This window comes from Anomalospiza imberbis, unplaced genomic scaffold, assembly GCF_031753505.1.
Source record: "Anomalospiza imberbis isolate Cuckoo-Finch-1a 21T00152 unplaced genomic scaffold, ASM3175350v1 scaffold_68, whole genome shotgun sequence".
NCBI lineage: Eukaryota > Metazoa > Chordata > Aves > Passeriformes > Viduidae > Anomalospiza > Anomalospiza imberbis.
Genome location: NW_027100293.1, coordinates 75,611 through 94,419, shown reverse-complemented (window position 1 = coordinate 94,419; position 18,809 = coordinate 75,611). Strand labels below are relative to the sequence as shown.

Here is an 18,809-nt window from a genome sequence, read left to right as displayed (position 1 = left end):
CATGTAAAACCCATGCGCATACTTGGAATCTGTAAACATTCTCCCACCAAGCAAACTTGAGTTTGGAATTCCAGCTAAAGTCAGTGCTGCTGCTAAGAGAAGGAAAATGGTTCCATGACAGTTGTCTTTTTAAATTTGAGCTGTAATTTAATGTTTCACTTAAAAGATACCTCACAGGATCCCCGTATGTGCTGTTTCAATAACTCACGTAGAAATAATCTTTATACTGTTTTGCATAGGATGAAGGGCACTGCCAAGCTGAGATGCCTGTGAAATGCTGAGATTTGGCAAAGCAGTGTACCAGCTTCATCTACAAAAGGCAATGGCCTTGTTGCTTTCAGCAGAACTGCTCCATTCAAGCAGGTAGGAACTGGAAGGTTCAGTGCATAACCCCTAGTTTGACTGTCAATGCCATTATAGGCTGAAATGGAACGAGTCAGGTTTTACTGAGAGGGTCTGCACTTCATTCACTTCTGGTTTCATTCAGTCTAGAGGCTGGCACAGCACCAGTGGCTGTGGGAGGAGAATGCAGCTCACGTCTAGTGAAGATCTGATTGGTTCCATGTTTCATCTCCAGCCGCTCCATTTGCGTTGGAATCCTTTTGAGGATACACTTGTAATTTTGCTCAATAATATTTTAGGGAACTACAGGAAATACTGTTCAGACATGAGAAAAGCCTTTTTTAATGTTGAGGATGATCAAGCACTTGAGGGGCTGCCCAGAGCCATGGCTGAATTTCTGTGCCTGGAGATGCTCAGGCTGCCTGGACAGGGCCCTTGGCAGGCCCTGGACTGGACCTGCTTTGGCTGAGCCTGCTTCGTGCAGGAGCACAAGGCAGGTGACCTCCTGTCCTCCCTTGCAGCTCCAGCTGTTCTGTGATTCTCTAGTAGTCCAGAGCTTTTCAGACTGGATTGAGTTAGGAATAGGTTCTCTTGAAAAACGTTTGCATCTCTCCCGGTACACAGCAAAACTCTTGGAATGGGTCTTTGCAAGCCTTGGCTCCAAGTTGCTTTTCAGTTCTGTAGCTTTTGTGAGCTCTCTAAGTACAGAGCTCCTTTATTTCCAGGGTGTTGCTGCCCTCAGCTTTGACTGGCTTTTTGTGTAGATTCAATAGGATCAGTTTGGTTGTTGTGCAGTGAACTGGTGCCGCATTCACACGGTCTCAGTTTTTTCCAAAGTCTAACCTGGTTCATTTTTGTTAATGCAGAAAAGCAGAGAGTGAACCTGGATGAAGATTTTTTTGCAAAGAGGGTGATAAGGTACAGTGCTTCCATTCTAACATTACGGAGCAGTGGATATTTTCCCCATGAACTTTCTGCTTGCAGTGCAGGTCCTGCTGGTGTCTTTTACTGCTAGTGTTGGACCACAACGTGTGAGTCAGTACAGGCTGGCACAAACTCCCAGTTAGAACACAAGGAATAGATTTAATTCCATTACCTTGCTACTTGTGGGATCCCCAAAGCAACACCTGGGCAGAGGTGCAGTATTAGAGATGTGGGCACCCTTAAACTCGGCCTGTGCCAGAGGATCACTGGCTTGTCAAGGGTTATTCCCAGCTGCAAGGTCACGTGAATGATTTACAGTCCTCCTTACCAGTCTTCCACTTTTAATCCATTCCTCCCAACAATATTTTTCAAAATCTTTCTGGTTCCATGATCTTCTCTGTTTTGGGCATTTTGTTACCGTGATGGGTCAGCACGTTAAAATCCGCAAATCAAATTGACCGCATGGATGTGTATTTGGTGTTTTTTTAATAGTGTTCTTTAATGTTCAGGGAGAGCTTGGAGAAGGTGGGAATCTGTACACTTCAGCCACCATGTCTGGAATTGGCAATAAACGGACGGCTGGAGAGCCTGGCCCTTCTGCACCTCCAGAGAAGAAGGCAGGGGTTGAAGATTTGGGCACCACTGTGGGGACCGTTGAACTTGGTGGTGTTTCTTCAACGGTATGTCTTCCTTGCATACCCCCACTCCAACTTTTGGTTTTTTTCATCTGGAGGCAGAAATGTCTCTTGGGGTCAGGTTGAGTCCTTCTGTGACCTGGCCTGTGTGCCGTGTGCCTGTGCCCAGGAGGAGCTGGACATCCGGACCCTGCAGACCGAGAACCGGAAGCTCGCGGAGACGCTCGACCAGCGCCAGGCCATCGAAGATGAGCTGCGGGAGCACATTGAGAAGCTGGAGCGTCGGCAGGCCACCGACGATGCCTCTCTGCTGATCATCAACCGCTACTGGAATCAGGTTGGTAACAGCTTTTGTTACTTCATGTACAGTTTTCTTGTCTCCCCTGTACCACTACAGTCCTTTTGTTCACATCCATTCTTCACCTTGTCTTGCCTTGCCTGTCCCATCATTCAGTTTGATGAAAATATCCGCATCATCCTGAAACGCTTCGACCTGGACCGAGGTCTTGGAGACCTTTTGTCTGAAAGAAAAGCACTGGTGGTGCCAGAACATGAACCAGACTCTGACAGTAACCAGGAGCACAAAGATGAGAGGGAACAAGGCGAGGCACCTGTCTGGGGACAGTGGGAAAGGTGGATTTCAGCTATGGACAATGCTGATACCCATTTCTAAAGGCTGACTGAGACTTTTTTTTTTTTTTTTTTTTTTTTTTTGTGATTGTAAAGAGCAGTGATATGCTACCTTCTAGAACACACTTACTTCTTCTCACCTCTTTATGTTCCCAGGGCAAGGGCTGGAGCTGGCATTCTCCTTCCTGGCCACTCAAGCCAGCAGTACCAGTGAGGAGATGGAATCTCAGCTGCAGGAGCGTGTGGAGCCCTCCTGCCGTGCTGTTGCCCAGATGGTGACAATGTATGACAAGCTGCAGGAGAAGGTGGATGTGCTGTCTCACAAGCTGAATCGTGGAGGTATGACCAAGGTGGCAGGTATTCAAGAATGCTTATCTGCCCCCACCTTAGACCTGATCCTGCATTGTGGACATTAGGGTCTAGTCCTTCTCACATGCATGTGTCTTCCAAAATGAATTTGTTTGACTTTCCAAACTCTTGTTATCAAAAGCCCTTCTAAAGGACCATGTGCCAGAAGTGCATTGTAGCTACCTCTGTATTTGAATGCTGAGGGCTGTGCCCAGAGTGTTGGGCAGCTTGTTTCTGCCAATACTGTGTTCATATGCCTGAGAAGTCAGAGAGCAGTTGAACCTTCCTAGCCAGCGGTCCTCAGCCTCCACATGAAATGCTTCATGCTTACAAGTAAAGAAGTGAAATCAGCATTGCAAACTGATGGTGGACTCCTTCTTTGCAGTTTCGTAGAAGGGGTAGGAATAACAAGCTGCTCAGTTTCCACTGAGTCCTGAGCAAAACTGTACCCATCTCACGGTGTGGTGTGCTTAGTGTAGCTGTCAGTTTTGAATGTAGCAGAGTTCTGCAGAAAAAGCCAAATGACCAGCTTCTAAAAATTAATGTAGCAGATTCACTTCAGACTCAGATGACTGCTGAAAAAACATCATTAGCTTAAGGTTAGGTTTTGAATCTTTTGAAGGAAGCCTTGTGTGGAATATCAGCTCATGCTTGATGTGCCTTCTGTGTGCTCTGACCAAGTCTGGCATTGGTGTAGGGAAGTGTTGCTGTCCTTGGCTGGCAGTCATGAACTGTAGTACCTTTGACACTGGTGCCATGTGAGCCTGTCCTCAGGTGCTTTAGTTTCACCTGTCACCCTGGTGCTGTTGTTGTCACATGGTGTCATGGTGTGCTGGCCTGGTGTGTCACCCTGGGCCACCTGTTGCAGCAGGTTTCTGCATGAATTTGGGCAGCACTGGGGTGTCCCTGGGTTCCAAGGGCATGCTCTGGCTTTGTCCTGGCTTGTAAAATAAGCATGTATTCTATTTTTGCCATCTGTTGGGAGTTAGGCAGTTTTTTCTTATCTCTTTCAAGAACAATGACACTGCCAGGAAGATAATCTCCTGTCAATGGGCTATTGAATTACTCACTGTGGCTGGTAAGACTAGTTACATCATCCCATTGTGAGATGCTCCACCCAGAGGGAGGAGCCAAGCATCCCTGCCACTATAAAACAAGCATTTCTGAGACAACAGACAGCTTTCTTCGCCGGATTTCCCAGAGGAATCAAGAACCAGGCCCAGCTGCTCCTTCGCCGCATCTTCAGAAAGGACCTACACCCTTCTGCAGATTGCCGCTCCAGGAGGAGCAGCCACCACCTGGCTGGACTACTATCAACACCCTGACTTCTCAGGGTGTCAGGTTTTTCTCACTCTGCCAGTGGTTTTATTTTTGCTTGTGCTAAATTGCACTGTTATTTAGTTTTTTCCTTCCTAGTAAAAAACTGTTATTCCCATTCTCATATCTTTGCCTGAGAGCCCTTTTAATTCTGAAATCGTGATAATTCGGAAGGAGGGGGGTTACCTTTTCCATTTCACAGGAGGCTTTTGCCTTCCTTCACAGACTCCTGTCTTTTCAAACCAAGACAGGCTTGCTGGCACAGACACAGCTGAAGTGATCTCTGGTGAGAGGGGATGGCCCCCAGGTCAGAAATGGGCAGCACTGTTAAACTGCAGAGCCTTTTGCTTACAGAGTGCAGGTCAAAGCTCTCTGTGGAGGGAGATCAGGCCCTCAGGAAGCACGCGTGGGAGAGGTAAAGTAAACTGAAGTTAGACCCAGAAATCTCCTTCTCTGTTTTCTTATTTCTCTCTTTGCTGTTCAGGAATTAAAATCAGTGTTCATTGATTTCCTTTCCTTTGTGCACCTTTCAGATATTTCACTGATGGAAGAAGCAGTAGTGGAGCTGAATACCTGCCTGTCACACGAGAATGGACTGCTGCAGGAACTGGCTGATGTTCTTCAGGGGAAGCACAGAGTCATGTCTCAGGAGGTATAAAGAGGAGAGAGAAAGAAATCTGCTTTGGTGCCCTGCTTAGCATCATTTATGGTTCCCATAGATTGGAAAGCAGCTCATTTCCTTGGAGAGGCACAGGAGGAACATGGTTTGAACGTTATGAAAAAGGTTGTTGTTGTGGAGAGCTGTACATAGATTTTCTATATAAATCAGATTGATTTGCTTGTTACATCACTAAAGGAAAGGATAGAAGCAAGTCAGTGAACTGAATGGATTTAACTTTTAAAGGAAAGGGGAGAGCAGAGGAACTAGGGGCAGATGATGCTGAGGTGGCTGTGTAGATACCTGGAACAGTGGAGGTGACATCCCTATCATTCTCAGTTACTTGGTTTCTCTGTGGTGTTTGGCAGTGTAATGATACCAGTTACAGGATGATCCCAGTTGTTAAAGGATTCACATTATTAGCAGCATTTGTTTGAGAGATTTCAGTTCATTTAAAAATTGTGTTAAAGCTGGTCTTGCCCAGCGTTAGACCTCTGAGCACTTAGGTGCTCGGTACAGTAGATGGACATAGGGATTGAAAAGATTAAAATCAAAAAAGCCTTTGAAGTAGCTGAGGTGGCTGCCTCTGTATTCTGCCAGATAATACCAGCTTCCTGCTCTTTCTCTATTTTCTGTTTTGTTTTATTTTTGTTGGTGTCTTGGGATTTGGCCAGTGTAAAATTCAGGACAGTTCATGGAATAGTCTGTCACCACAGCAACAGGTGAAAAGCACATGATGAATAAGAGAAATGTCTCCTGAGCAGCACCAGGACAAGTTGGCACTATGCAATGTGCTGGCTGAAGCACTCCTCTGATGGCAGTTCTCCAAGCTGCAAGAGAGGGTGGAGACAGCAGAATCCTGAGTGTCTGTCCTGGAGACCATGACCGACGGCCTTCAGTGGGACATTGACAGGATCCGCAAGAGGGAGCAGAGGCTCAACCGCCACCTGGCCAGGTGCTGGAACGAGTAAGCGCTGGCCAGGAAAGCTGGGAAGGGGGGTGGTGTTGGGTGGGCATGTGACATCCTCTCTGGGACTTTGCTGGGAGAGCTGAGACCCTGCTGTGTACCTTCTTTGGTCTTGGATCTGCTCCATCACTCTTGTCGGTATTTCACTGGGTCTTGAGGAAATCTCTTGCATTTTTTGCAGGTAAATTCCAAAGGCTACAAGGTGTATGGAGCTGGGAGCAGCCTCTATGGGGGAACAACCACCATCAATGCCTGCAAGGTGAGGTCAGGAGCTTGGCTGTGGGCAAGGACAAGAATACAGTCAAGGAGAACAAGGGCCACAATTTGAACAGAATTTAGATACTTATTTTAGATCATTTTTAGATCCTGTGCCACAAAGCTGGGTAACTCTGGGTAAGCCATTTTGTTTGTGTAGGAGTTTTCTACTTAAAAAACACCTGGTGGAATTAGACTGGCTTGGTCAAGTGACCTGACTGCTCAGTCTGTAATTGCTGTTACTGCATGAACAGATAGTTCAGTAGCATTCTCAGGAGACACATTAACAGTAGGATTTACAAGCAGTTTATCCCAACAGTTTGAGGAGATGAATGCAGAGCTGGAAGAGAATAAAGAGCTTGCTGGGAATCGCCTTAATAAGCTGGAGGAACTACGTCAGGATCTTGAGGAAGTACCAACACAGAATGAAAAGCTCAAGGTGAGACATCTGTAGCCGTGTGAGGGTGAAGGTGTTCTGTGGGATGGGCTGCCCTCAGCTTTGCAGTGATGTGTCTGCAGAAAACCTCATCAGCAGTTCTGAGCCTGCTCTTTTGCAGTGTTACACTTTGCTCCAGGTACAACTCAGCGAGTCTGTGGCTCCGCTTGCAGCTCAGCACGTTGGTGACAGCGTGTGGCCACCGTGGGAAACTGTACTGGTTTCCTGCCCGTTCCCGTTCTGCTCTTTTAGTCCATTTTAACCATGTCTGGTTCAAACTGTTTTCACCTCTTTACAAGTAGTGATCCCTCCTCCACCTTCCCCACGTCCTGTGCAAGTGGAACCAGAGAACAGAAACAATCAGGGAACTTGTGTGGGGAGAGAGGCTCTTGAAAGAGTCATTGAATTTCTGTCTTTCCCACTGTGGGGGATGGCTAGATAGGAAACAGCCTATGAGTTTGTGATGTTTTAAAGGTGGTAACACAAGAAGCTGTGGCTCTGTGGTAGATAAGTATATCATGGAGAGAATAACCCAAATTTCATCTTAGTGGTCAGTGCCAGTTATACAAAATGTCTGTCTTGATAACCTAAATCCAGAGATCTGATGCTGGGAACTGTCTTGAGGCACCTCTGAATTCTGTTTATCCACATGAGTTTGTTTTGAGAGAAGTGGTCTTTAGCTTACAGCTTTTTTTTTTCCCTCCCTAATTAGTTTTAAGCTGAATGCATGTCTATATGTGTCTGTTTCACTGCTGCTAGTCACAATCATTTGCTAACTTTTTTTTCTAGTTCAGTTCTCTGGGTTTTTATTAATTTCTCTCTCTGTCAGTCATTATGGTTTACTGGCAGAATGCTAACATAATGCCTACTTGCATGTGCATTTTATCTGTTCTCTCATACTTTTCAATGTGTCCATCTTTATTGATCTGGGTGATTATGCTTTATTATGTTTTCCAAGGTCACATCTTTGAGAGAAACTATTTCAGGACCCAAGAGTCAAAAACTTCTGTCATGTGGTTGTGCAAGAGAAGCAGCCTAATGCATGCAGAGAGCACAGAGATTTTTTAAAATTGGTACTGAATCCTATCACTTGGACCTACTTCACAGCAATGCTATTCAAGTTCTACTTTTGTCTTTGCTTGTGGCAGCTTAATTCACTGTTCTCCTGTCTTGAGAGACAGAAACCAAAGGCAAGGGGATAATTTCTCTTTTTGTGGCATTTTCTTGTGTCCCAACCAGGTTGAGCTGCGACAGGCAGTGGAAGAGGCTGCGAAGGAGACCCCGGAATATCGCTGCATGCAGTCCCAGTTTTCTATTTTGCATAACGAGAGTCTCCAGCTGAAGGCACACCTTGACGAGGCCCGCACGCTGCTCCGTGGCACCTGCAGCACGCACCAGCGCCAGGTGGAGCTGATGGAGGTAACAGCTCTGCTCCCTCAGCCTGGGAGCTCTGTCATGCCAGCACCATCACTGCTGGGTCTGCGTGCCTCTGCAAACGCTCAGGGAATTGACGTTTCTGGCAATAATCCAGGCTCTTGTGGTACCTGATATTGATGAGGTGAGAGATGCTCCAGGTTCAAAGCACCGAGTTCTGTTTCCTTTTCGTTCCTCAGAGGGATGAGGTCAGCCTTCACAAGAAGCTACGCACTGAGCTGATTCAGCTGGAGGACACCCTGGCACAAGTCCGCAAAGAATATGAGATGCTGAGGATAGAGTTTGAACAGACACTTGCTGCCAATGAGCAAGCAGGTATGGTGTTGTTCTGCTGTGCCTGAAAACAACCACCTATCCACCAATGCTCATTAGGGGCTACAGTGCACAAGAACACTTGGGTTGATTCTTTGTTGCTGTTAAATACTTGTTCAGGTCTCTTCACCTCAAAACAAAGCTCTTCACCTGTTTTCTTGGGAGGCCAGCTCCACTTCTTTCTAGATGCTGCATAATAGATCCATTTTGCTAACAATTTGGTTTATGGTAGGATATTTTGAATTATTAAAAATTTCTTGGGGCGGGAGGATTCATTTCCAAGTCTGTAAGGACAATCTAGATAGCAAAGCAGTAATTCTTAAATTTCATCAGAGGAAATAAATTAGTTCTGAAGTGGCGTTTAAATCCGATTTCTTTTGTAACATGACGTGTTTCCCTTAGGATCATGGGCATAAAAAGAATGCTAAGTGGGAGCTTAGGACTGTGAATTTGCAAGGATTTGTGGTTGTATATGAAACTGGTATGACTTTTTTTCTGCAAGTGTTTTGTGTTGCTCTGTTACGTAGCAGAATGGTGATAATCTTGTTTTATTTGTCATTGTCACTTAGCTTGTTCTCCATCTCCATGCAAGAAGGTTGACAGAAGTGTGGTTTGTTACCGAGGTGTTTCTGTTTTTGCAGGCCCCATTAATCGGGAGATGCGTCACCTCATCAGCAGCCTCCAGAATCACAACCAGCAGCTGAAGGGAGAGGTGCTGAGATACAAGCGCAAACTGAGAGAGGCCCAGTCTGACCTGAGCAAGGGAACACAGCAGGAAATGCCAGCAAAGAGGGGAAAGTGCTTAGGAGAGGGGGGAATGCTGTCACTCTTGCCAGGAGTATCAGCCTTTCTGATCAACTGTGCAGGTTGCAGTGAAATTTTCTGTGGAGCTCTGCACTCTGCTGCTTCCTTTGACTAAATGAATGCTTTTTCTTTGTGGCTGTGTAGTTGCTCCGTGGAAAGGGGGCATGGAAGCATGGATCTGGGAAGACAAGGGAGAAGAGAGTAAGGAAGACTCCTGGCTCATGGCAGCTGAGAAGAAAGCAAAAGCTGAGGTATTCCTAATTTCTCTTCCTCTTTTCTTTTTAATGTGTTACTTAAACTTCTTTTCAGCTACTCTGCAGCAGAACTGTGTTGTTTCTCTCCTCAGAACTGAGGATTGTTTGTCTTCTCAGCTTTGTCACTTGGAGATTGGAATGGTCTGGAGATAAACGGGGACTAGTTGCTGGTGCAGGCACACACACACAACAATCTCTAGGTTCATAAGCACAGACCCATTTGCAGATCCCTGGAGTTCCAGCATGTCCCTCTGTTTGGGACCCCTGTGGTTCCAAGCCCCTCTTGCCTTCTTCACAAGCAGGTCTCACCTATAGGCAGCACTTCCTCTGTGCAGCACACATACGTGGGGTAAAGAGTTAGATTGCACGGCGATACTTCAGAAAATGTGTAATGAAAAGATACAAGAAAATAGGACAGGACAGGCTGTGATGATCACGGGCAAGGCCGAGCCAGACAAATGTGTACTGACTGCCCATATTTTCCATAGGACTGGTTCCTTTTATGCCCTTCTCTGTCTAACCCCAATTTGTTCATCCTTGGTCTCCGTTTCCCTGCACATTGCTCCTGGATTTGAGCGGCTCTTGATTCCCACAGCTGTCCCACTTCAGGAGCCATTCCTGCTTTACAGTGTCATCAATTACAAAGTCTAAGCTGATTTTCCTGGAGGTTGTTCCTGTAGTTTCCTGGAAGCTGTTGTGACTGGAGAGGTTTGCTTCCTCTCTGTGTCTCGGTGCTTGTTCTGTCAGGTTTGTGTCTCTGTATATTTTGGTTTGGGTTTTCTCCTTCTCGCACACTCAGATAACCTTGATGGAATAAACATTTTCACACTCCCATGTGCTCTCATCAGTTAGTGGGACTGACCAAGTTTCGTTCTCATCACTGCCTCCTTTACCATTTGGCTGCCAAGTTTGTATCTCTGTGTGTTTTATTTTACCTCCTCCTTTTCCTGTTATTTCCTTCTTGTATGGAAGAAGGTCTTTGACCAGATGCCCTTAAAGGAGCAGATGCTCTCTGAGCACATACCCATACATGTACAATTGCAGGAGACTGATGTTCCTACTCTGATAAAAGATGATGTGATATTTTCAAAGGTGTGGAAGTCAAGATCTTGGGCTTACAGCCCACCTCAATGGTACATCTGCCTGTAATACTCTTGTCAAAACAGCCTGGAGTTTTTTCACGTGCTTTGAAGGCAGTCCTGAGTGTTTCAGAGAATTGTGGAGAAAGCAGGCTCTTAACAATGCTCAGGGCATATCCTTGTGTTTAGTGTCATTTTTGGTTGGTTCTTGTAGCTTGAAGAACTGAGGCAGAGGGTGAAAGAATTGGAAGACAAGGAAAAAAAGGAGAGTAAGAAGGTGGCTGATGAGGATGCCCTCCGCAAGATCCGAGCAGTGGAGGAACAGATTGAATATTTACAGAAGAAACTTGCCATGGCTAAGCAGGTGAGAAATTCCTGATGAGTTCTCTTTTGGCTGGGGCAACTGAATGAGCTGCCTTCAGGTTACGTCCAGGAAGAGAGAAGGAATTTATATCTGTATGGGCCAGAGATGGGAGTTTAGTGCTTGTTTACCAAAGGGGAAGAAAACTGAGCAAGCAAAAGAACCACCAATAAAATAACCCCTCCACCCTCAGCTCCAGGATATCGCAGGCAGGCCATGGTGGGAAATTTTAAATAACAATTAAACATCAAATAAACAATTAAACATGTGGCCTCGGTGAAGTGCACAGAGGAGAATTGCCTTCATCAGCCATTAGGGGAAGAGATTACAATTTCTTTTTAAGAATTATTACCTCCTCAGCTCATCTAGTGAATATGTTTGCATGGAAGTGGTACATACCATCTGCTAAAAAAGGCTCAATCCAATGAGAGAGCAGGACCACCTCAGCAGGGTAGAGGCAAGCCAATGAATTGACATGTACTTTTTTGGAATTCAGATTCTTGTTATTGTAGAGCAGAACTGCTCTACCTTGTCAATGTTGAAGTGGTCAAAGTGAGTTTAAGGAGCTTGGCAGCCTGTTAGTTGGAAGCTGTCCACATGTAGAATTTTTGGACCTGCCACAGGAGCTGGCTCGGTTCCAGTTCTTTAGCTCTTTTGGTTTACTTCGACCAGGCCGCATGGCTTCCCTTCCCCCACCCAGCGCATGGCTGGGCAGGGGAGGTCTGCACTGCACTCTGACTGGAACCAAAGAGAGTGAGCTCTTGGGAGCTGTTGCTTTTAACCCTCTGTGTTCTCAGAGGCGTGCCTATGCCTTTCAGTGGTCACTCCAGGTGCTAATATCTAAACCTGACCACTGATTGGTTTGACCCAACTTCCTGAAAAAAAATTCACTTCCATGTCAAACCACGACAGGGGTCCAGGGCACAGTTTGGCCAGAGCCTGTGAGTCTTTTGCAGGAGGAAGAGGCCCTGCTGTCAGAAATGGATGTCACAGGCCAAGCCTTTGAAGACATGCAAGAGCAGGACATCCGCCTGATGCAGCAGCTGCGGGAGAAGGATGATGCCAGCTTCAAACTGATGTCAGAACGTATCAAGTCCAACCAGATCCATAAGCTGCTGAAAGAGGGAAAGGAGCAGCTGGCAGACCAAGTTTTGACACTGAAAACACAGGTAATAGGGTAAAGTGAAAGAGGACAAGAGAGCTGGTGGGGAGGTGGAGGTGTGAGTTACCTGTTTTAGGCAGCTGCACACAGCAGAACTGTTTGCTCGCTCCCCCACTGAGGGAAAGGGGAAAGAACCAGAAGGGACAAAGTGCAGAAACAGATGAGATGAAATAAAGGGAGTTTAACAGCTAAAGCAAAGATGTCCATGCAAGCCAAACAAGAAATGAATTAATTGGTTACTTCCTGGGGCAGGTAGGAGTTGAGCCATCTCCAGCAAGGCAGGGCTTCATCACGCCTTATTGTTATTTAATAAAGGCTGCAGCTCTGAACATCCTCCCAGTCCTCCTTTCCAGCAGCTGTTATTGCTGAGCACAGCACTGTAGGGTATGTAACACCCCTTGGGCCAGCGGGATCAGTTGTCCTGGCTGTGTGGCATCCCAGCTTCCTGGGCATCCTCTGCCTACCTGCTGGTGAGCAGCATGAGTCACAGAAGGTCTTGGTGCTGTGTAAGTACTGCTCAGCAGCAGCTAAAATAGTGCTGTGTTACTGACAAGGCTTTTGCTTCAAAATGCAAAACACGGCAACATGTGAGCTGCTCTGAAGAGAATTACCTGTCCTCACCAGAATCAGTCCAGGATGGAGTGTTCCTCTCACCAGCCTAGGAATGCATCAGGCTTCAAAGGAGACTGTCTTTGTAAAAAACTGAGACTGCTTTATGAGCCTTAAAATGTCCTGTGGGTGAGGAAAAGTGGTAAATCCTTTTCCTGTTGGAATGGTACTTCGGCCTGTATATTCTACCTGTAGCTATATGTATTGGTAACAAGCAGGAGGAGTTGGAAACCATGGTTCAGTCGGAACTACCTCCTACAAGGGCACAGGCTGGGAGAGGAAATCACTGAGAACACTGGAACAGAGAAGGACTTGTGGATTCTGGTGGATGAGAGGCTGGGCCTGACCCAGCAGTGCACGCTGGGAGCCCAGAAAGCCAACTGCATCCTGGGCTGCATCCAAAGCAGCATGGGCAGCAGGCTGAGAGAGGGGATTCTGCTCCTCTGCTCTGCGCTTGCGAGACCCCAGCTGCAGTGCTGCATCCAGCTCCGGGGTCCTCAGCACAAGAAAGACACACGGACCTGTTGGAGGGAGTCCAGAGGAGCCTATAAAGATGATGAGAAGAAATGAGCACCTCTGCTACAAGAACAGGCTGAGAGAGCTGTGCCTGTTCAGCGTGGAGAAGAGAAGACTCAGGGGAGCCTTCATTGCAGCCTTCCAGTAGCTGAAGGGGGCTTAGAAAAATGAAGGAGAGGAACATTTTATATGAGCATACATTGACAGGACAAGAGGCAATGGCTTTAAACTGAAAGAGGGCAGGCTTATATTAGATGTTGGGAAGAAATTCTTCACTCAGAGGGTGGTGAGGCACTGCTGGAAGTTGCCCAAAGAAGTTGTGGATGCCCCATCCCTGGAATGTTCAAGGCCAGGCTTGGATGGGGCTTTGAGAAACGTGCCCTAGAGGAAGTTATCCCAGGGAGGCTGGGACTAGATGATCTTTAAGGTCCCTTCCAATCCAGGCCATTCTATGACTCTGTATCCTGTCGTCCTTGGAACCACTGTGGAACTGTTCGCTGCCTTGCAGCAAGTCTTTAAGCTGCTGTCCAAAAATTAAGAAATCTTTGTTGGAAATATTTGACTGCTAAGCTTTAAAGTGTTGACCATAGAGATCTGGGTACAGCTCTTTGGATACAGGCACAGCTGTTCAGCTTGAATGACAGCTCTGAAGACCCACAGAGCATACATTCATTCCTTCTGTTCCCTCTGTCTCCCTTCCCAAGGTGGATGCCCAGCTGCAGGTTGTACGTAAGCTGGAGGAGAAGGAACACTTACTGCAGAGCAGCATTGGAACAGGAGAGAAGGAGCTGGGTCTGCGAACACAGGCCCTGGAGATGAGCAAACGCAAGGTGAGTGATGCCTTCGTTTCCTCTTGGGTTGTGAGGTGGAGCTGCTGCCTTGTGGGAGGCATGGAAGGCTCTGAGCTCTCACTGGGATTAGAGAACCTGGTATTCCCTGCTTTTGGATGAGTATATCAGAAGGCTGAGGAGCCCTGGAGAGAATTATGATTAAAGTACTGGAGACTGATGTTTTCCTTTGATAAGGAGAAGCAGGTCATATGTTTTTCTGTGTAACCTGTGGTGAAGAGAGAGACAGCAGCCAGATGGACTGGGGTCAAAGCTTTTGTAGCAAAGATGGGATTAGCAAAAGGAAATACAGCTGGGGAATGTGAACACTTTCAACAAATGCCTAAGACGAGTAAAGTAGGTGCATTACCAGTAAAATAAGTCTAAGTTTGTAGCTGCTGCTGCCTTTGTTGTTAAGTTTTAGTAGAAATGCAGAAATTACATTAAAACAGGCAGAAAGGAAAGCAGGAATATCCCTGTGAAGTGGAGCTGGGGAGAATTCAGCAGTGACCTGTGTTTAATACGACAATTTGTGGTATTAAGGGCACTTGGTTATAAAGTCAGAAGAGAACTGGTGAAGAGAGATTGTTAGAAATAGGTATCGTGCAGTTCTGTCTAGGACAGCGATAGAACTGCCTCTGAACACTTTAATAGAGAAGACATGGAAGCTGGAAGGCTGAAAATAGGTTAAGAAGAGAATTGGATGATCATTGGTGTTTTTGTAAGAGATGTGCCAAGGTTTGGCTCTGCCCAAAGGAATCTTGAAGCTAAATGATTAGAACTTGTTGATAATAAGGTAAGAACAAGGGACTAGAGACCACTAGAGCTGTTCTTCTGTGTTTGGTCCTTATATACTGGTTTTCTTTCTCAGGCCATGGATGCAGCCCAGCTTGCAGATGATCTCAAGGCCCAGCTAGAGCTGGCTCAGAAGAAGTTACATGATTTTCAGGAGGAGATTGTGGAAAACAGAGCAACTAGAGGGAAGGAGATGTTCAACCTCAAAAGGGCTGAGGTATATACCCTATGCACAATCCTTCAAGATCTGTCTGCTTTAGTGTCCTTCTCCTTGTACACTGAGCTTGCAGAGGGTTTCAGCTGAACTGCTCTTGGTATCCAGTTTCACTTTGATTTTGGCTTCATCGGGTCTTGGCTCTTTCAGATTTTGTCCCCTGATAACTGACAATACTTGTGGCATCAGATGATCATGTTGTCTCTTGGATTATAGGGGATGAAACTATGGCTGGCATGACTTAGGCAGGTGCACGTTCTCTTTGGTCCCTGAAGAAGCTGACAGAGAATGTACTGCTCCTTCACTTGCTCTCCTGTTTTTCCGCAGGAAGATATTTCTAGGTTGCGCAGGAAGCTGGAGACCACAAAGAAGGCTGACATGGTTCCCAGCTGTGATGAGATCCTGATGGAGGAAATCAAGGATTACAAGGTGAGTGTCTGTGTCCGTCAGCTTCCCTTTTTACTTTAGTCAGAAGGTGTGTAGGCACACTTTCAGTGTCTGACATCTCTCGTCTGTACTCTGGCACTGGAGAAACCACCTTGTCCTTCTGAGGAATGGAAGTACCGACATGTTGAGACATCTCTGAGCACAGCAGCTGGGCTGCAGGGCCCCTCACAGCTCTGTGTGTGTGTCTGTGTGTGTGTGTGTGTGTGTGTGTGTGTGTCTGTGTGTGTGTGTGTGTGTCTGTGTGTGTGTGTGTGTCTGTGTGTGTGTGTGTGTGTCTGTGTGTCTGTGTGTGTGTGTGTGTGTGTCTGTGTCTCTGTGTGTGTGTATGTGTGTGTGTGTATATGTGTGTGTCTGTGTGTCTGTGTCTGTGTGTCTGTGTGTCTGTGTGTGTGTCTGTGTGTGTGTGTGTCTGTGTGTGTGTGTGTGTCTGTGTGTGTGTCTGTGTGTCTGTGTGTGTCTGTGTGTCTGTGTCTGTGTGTCTGTGTGTCTGTGTGTGTGTCTGTGTGTGTCTGTGTGTGTCTGTGTGTCTGTGTGTCTGTGTCTGTGTGTGTGTGTGTGTGTCTGTGTGTGTGTCTGTGTGTGTGTCTGTGTGTGTGTGTGTGTCTGTGTGTGTGTGTGTTGCAGGCCTGCCTGACGTGCCCGTGCTGCAACATGCGCAAGAAAGACGCGGTGCTCACCAGGTGCTTCCACGTCTTCTGCTTCGAGTGTGTGAAGACGCGCTACGACACGCGGCAGCGCAAGTGCCCCAAGTGCAACGCGGCCTTCGGGGCCAGCGACTCCCACAGGATCTACATCGGCTGAGGCCCTCTCAGAGCCCCTGCTGGTGCTGAGCCAGCCTCCTTCCCTCCCTCTCAGCTTCCGCTTCCTGAGCTGCCGTGTCTTCTGGGAGAAGCCTTCAGGGTCTCCAAAGAAATACACTCTGGATCTTGCTTCCTTCCTTGGCCCTGTCCCTTTGGTCATGCCCTCAGGTTTTGTGTGCTCTTTGTGCCTGAGAGGAAGTTTCCCATCCCTTGCTTTCACACTGCCAAGGCGGGAAGGTGCAGCTGAAGTGCTGCCTTAGTGGGATGGAAGCTGAGCTGCAGCAGAGATCAGTGAGAGCTTTATTTTAGGGCTCTGCTTTGGATGCTAATTAAGTCCCATCAAGGAATGGCACTGCTCCTAGGAGGGAAGTGTTTCCCAATTAACAGGCCCAATAGAGACCAAGGAAATTGATCTGTACACTCAGTGGAGCAATTCCTTAGGTACCTGTGCACCTTCCTGAGTCAGGGCAAGAACCCTCGAGGGCTGGTGCACTAGGAAACCCTACCCCAAACAAACACGTCTGAATATGCACCAGAGGAGAAAGGAGAGATCTTGGAGACCCTTAGAAAACAGCATTCCACTGACAAGCCCTGGTTGATGTGCTCACCTTCCCCTAGGCTGAAGCATTGCTGCCATTGTCCTTCTCAGAAAAGGGCTTGTAGTGGTTCCTTTGCTGCAGCTTTACCACAAAGATTGACCTTGTTATGTACAAATTCTTCTTAAAGCTGTTCTTTGGTTTATTTTTCTCGTTCTCCTGCCTCTGGTTCTGTCTGCTCTCCCATCCTTTGTCCAGCTCTTGGAAACATTTCTCACAAGCTTTAAACTTCTACAGTAGAGACACTTGATCTCTTCCTTCCTCTCCTTTCAAGATATGCTCAGCTAGAACAACTTTTGTCCCTTTGGCTCTATCCCCAGTAGCTTATTCCTGACACAACAGGAGGGCCAGGATGCTGGATTATTTCTGCAGCCATTTTGTCATGGCTGCTGGGAATTTTGGCAGGGATGTGGTGTGGCTTAGAGTCTCGGTGCTCCCTGTGCTTGGAGCGTTTGAAGCCTGTTCCTAAAATCCAAATGGGAACTTGTTGGTTTGTGACCTTTCTTCCTGGGATGTAGTGTTTAAGTAAACTTAATTTGCCTGGAAGGTGCACCTCTCAGAGGTTTGTCTCATGGGTGTCCCTTCCCTGAAGCATGGAATCTCCTGCCTTCCTCCATCCCCTCCCTGCAGGAAATACCAGATACAAAGTAAAAGGAGTTCATCACAGGCTCTTACACTATTCATTATCTTGGGGAAAACATTCAGAATATGTGAGTAAAGCCTTGTAAATGATGAGGAATCCTGAAAAGTGAGAAGGAGCACTGCATCCTGCCTTTCCAAGGGGAACCTGGGCTGCTGAGAGTTCCTGCCATGGTGTAAGAGCTGTTAGAAGGAATGAGAGTAGAACCCGCTCCCCTTTCCCTGGAAATTGCTCCCAGGGTTACAGGATCTGGCAGCAAGTTGGCTAAGGAATGATGTGGTAATGCTGCTGGTAGATTTTGGGGTACAGATGCTTCTTCATGGCACCAGGACCTGGCTCATGAATAAACTGTCTGCATCTTCAAACACCTTGGCTACAGCAGCAGGAGTTCCTTTTACAGCTGTGAACAGCAGCCTGAACTTTGCAGCCCCAGCAGAGCTGCAAAGCCCCTCTGTCCGTCCCCAGTCACTCTTGTATCACCTTTCTACTGAAATGAGCTTTGTGTGAACTCTGCCCAGGTTGGCATCCCTCTGCTCCTGGCAGGAAATGGATACTTCAAACAATTTGTATTAGTTCCACGGAGGAGTTTGGGAAACTCCTGTTCTCCCTTAGCAAGAAAAAAGTCTTGGTTTTGTTTTAAAACAAAAGCTTATTTCAAGCTCATTTTGGAAGTGACTGAGTTTCTGTTGGTGGACATAATTTTAACACTTAGAAACAATGAACATTTTGGGTTTGTTCTAAAGTAACAGCTTATTTCAAGCTCATTTCTGAAAGAACTGAGTGTCTCTGTGCTTTTAATTAAACCACCAAGAAACAGAATGTATGGAAATAATTAACATTTATCAGGACTAGTAAGTATTGGGGTAAAAAGAGTAAAGCGGTGACAGTATTCTTTATGAAAACATTCTCTAAATTCAGTGTCTTAGACAAGAAAGAAAAAACCTCATCTCCAGTGTCCCGTGCACCTGCTGTCACAGCAGATCCTCCCCTCTGCCACAGTCTGCAGGCACTGATGTGCCTGTGCCACTCCCCTTCCCACAGAAACCCACAGCAATCTCTTGTCCCCAGGGGATCAGGCTGGAGCAGTGGCTGAACGAGAAAATAGCATGTCTTTGTTGGGCAGCAGTAAGTTGAGTCGTTTGGGAAAAGGCACAGTTGGTGATGCACTAATTCAGAGCAATCCGTATTTTGCATTTGACATGGGAGAAACTCCTCAGACAGCCACCAGAAATAATACTTGCTTAATAGTAGTTATTAGGTGGTTGACAGTTTTCCATTTATATTTTTTTCTTTTAGATGAAGTCTGATTTCTTGAAGGATTTGGTGTTGGGAGCTTTGAAGCAAAACATTTTTGTTTAAGATATGATTGACATTTTACATTTTTTTTTATAATATGTTTCTGGGCTCGTGTGTACAGATAAGGACATAAAAGCCTTGACAAAAATAC

The 18,809-nt window shown here is 46.5% G+C and overlaps 1 protein-coding gene across 1 annotated transcript; it reads left to right on the top strand.

Annotated features, from left to right (window-relative positions):
* Positions 1-809: 809 nt before the first annotated feature.
* Positions 810-16,127, top strand: LOC137467552 (E3 ubiquitin-protein ligase BRE1A-like). Its single transcript, XM_068179045.1, is given in 20 exon segments — positions 810-1,260; positions 1,776-1,946; positions 2,071-2,238; positions 2,356-2,503; positions 2,688-2,870; positions 4,730-4,848; positions 5,676-5,805; positions 5,808-5,821; positions 6,003-6,080; positions 6,396-6,515; positions 7,752-7,931; positions 8,126-8,261; positions 8,900-9,016; positions 9,207-9,313; positions 10,610-10,759; positions 11,713-11,925; positions 13,748-13,873; positions 14,742-14,882; positions 15,207-15,308; positions 15,951-16,127. Coding segments are annotated over 19 exon segments (2,538 nt in total). The 5' UTR covers positions 810-1,260; positions 1,776-1,817.
* The last annotated feature ends 2,682 nt before the right edge of the window (positions 16,128-18,809 follow it).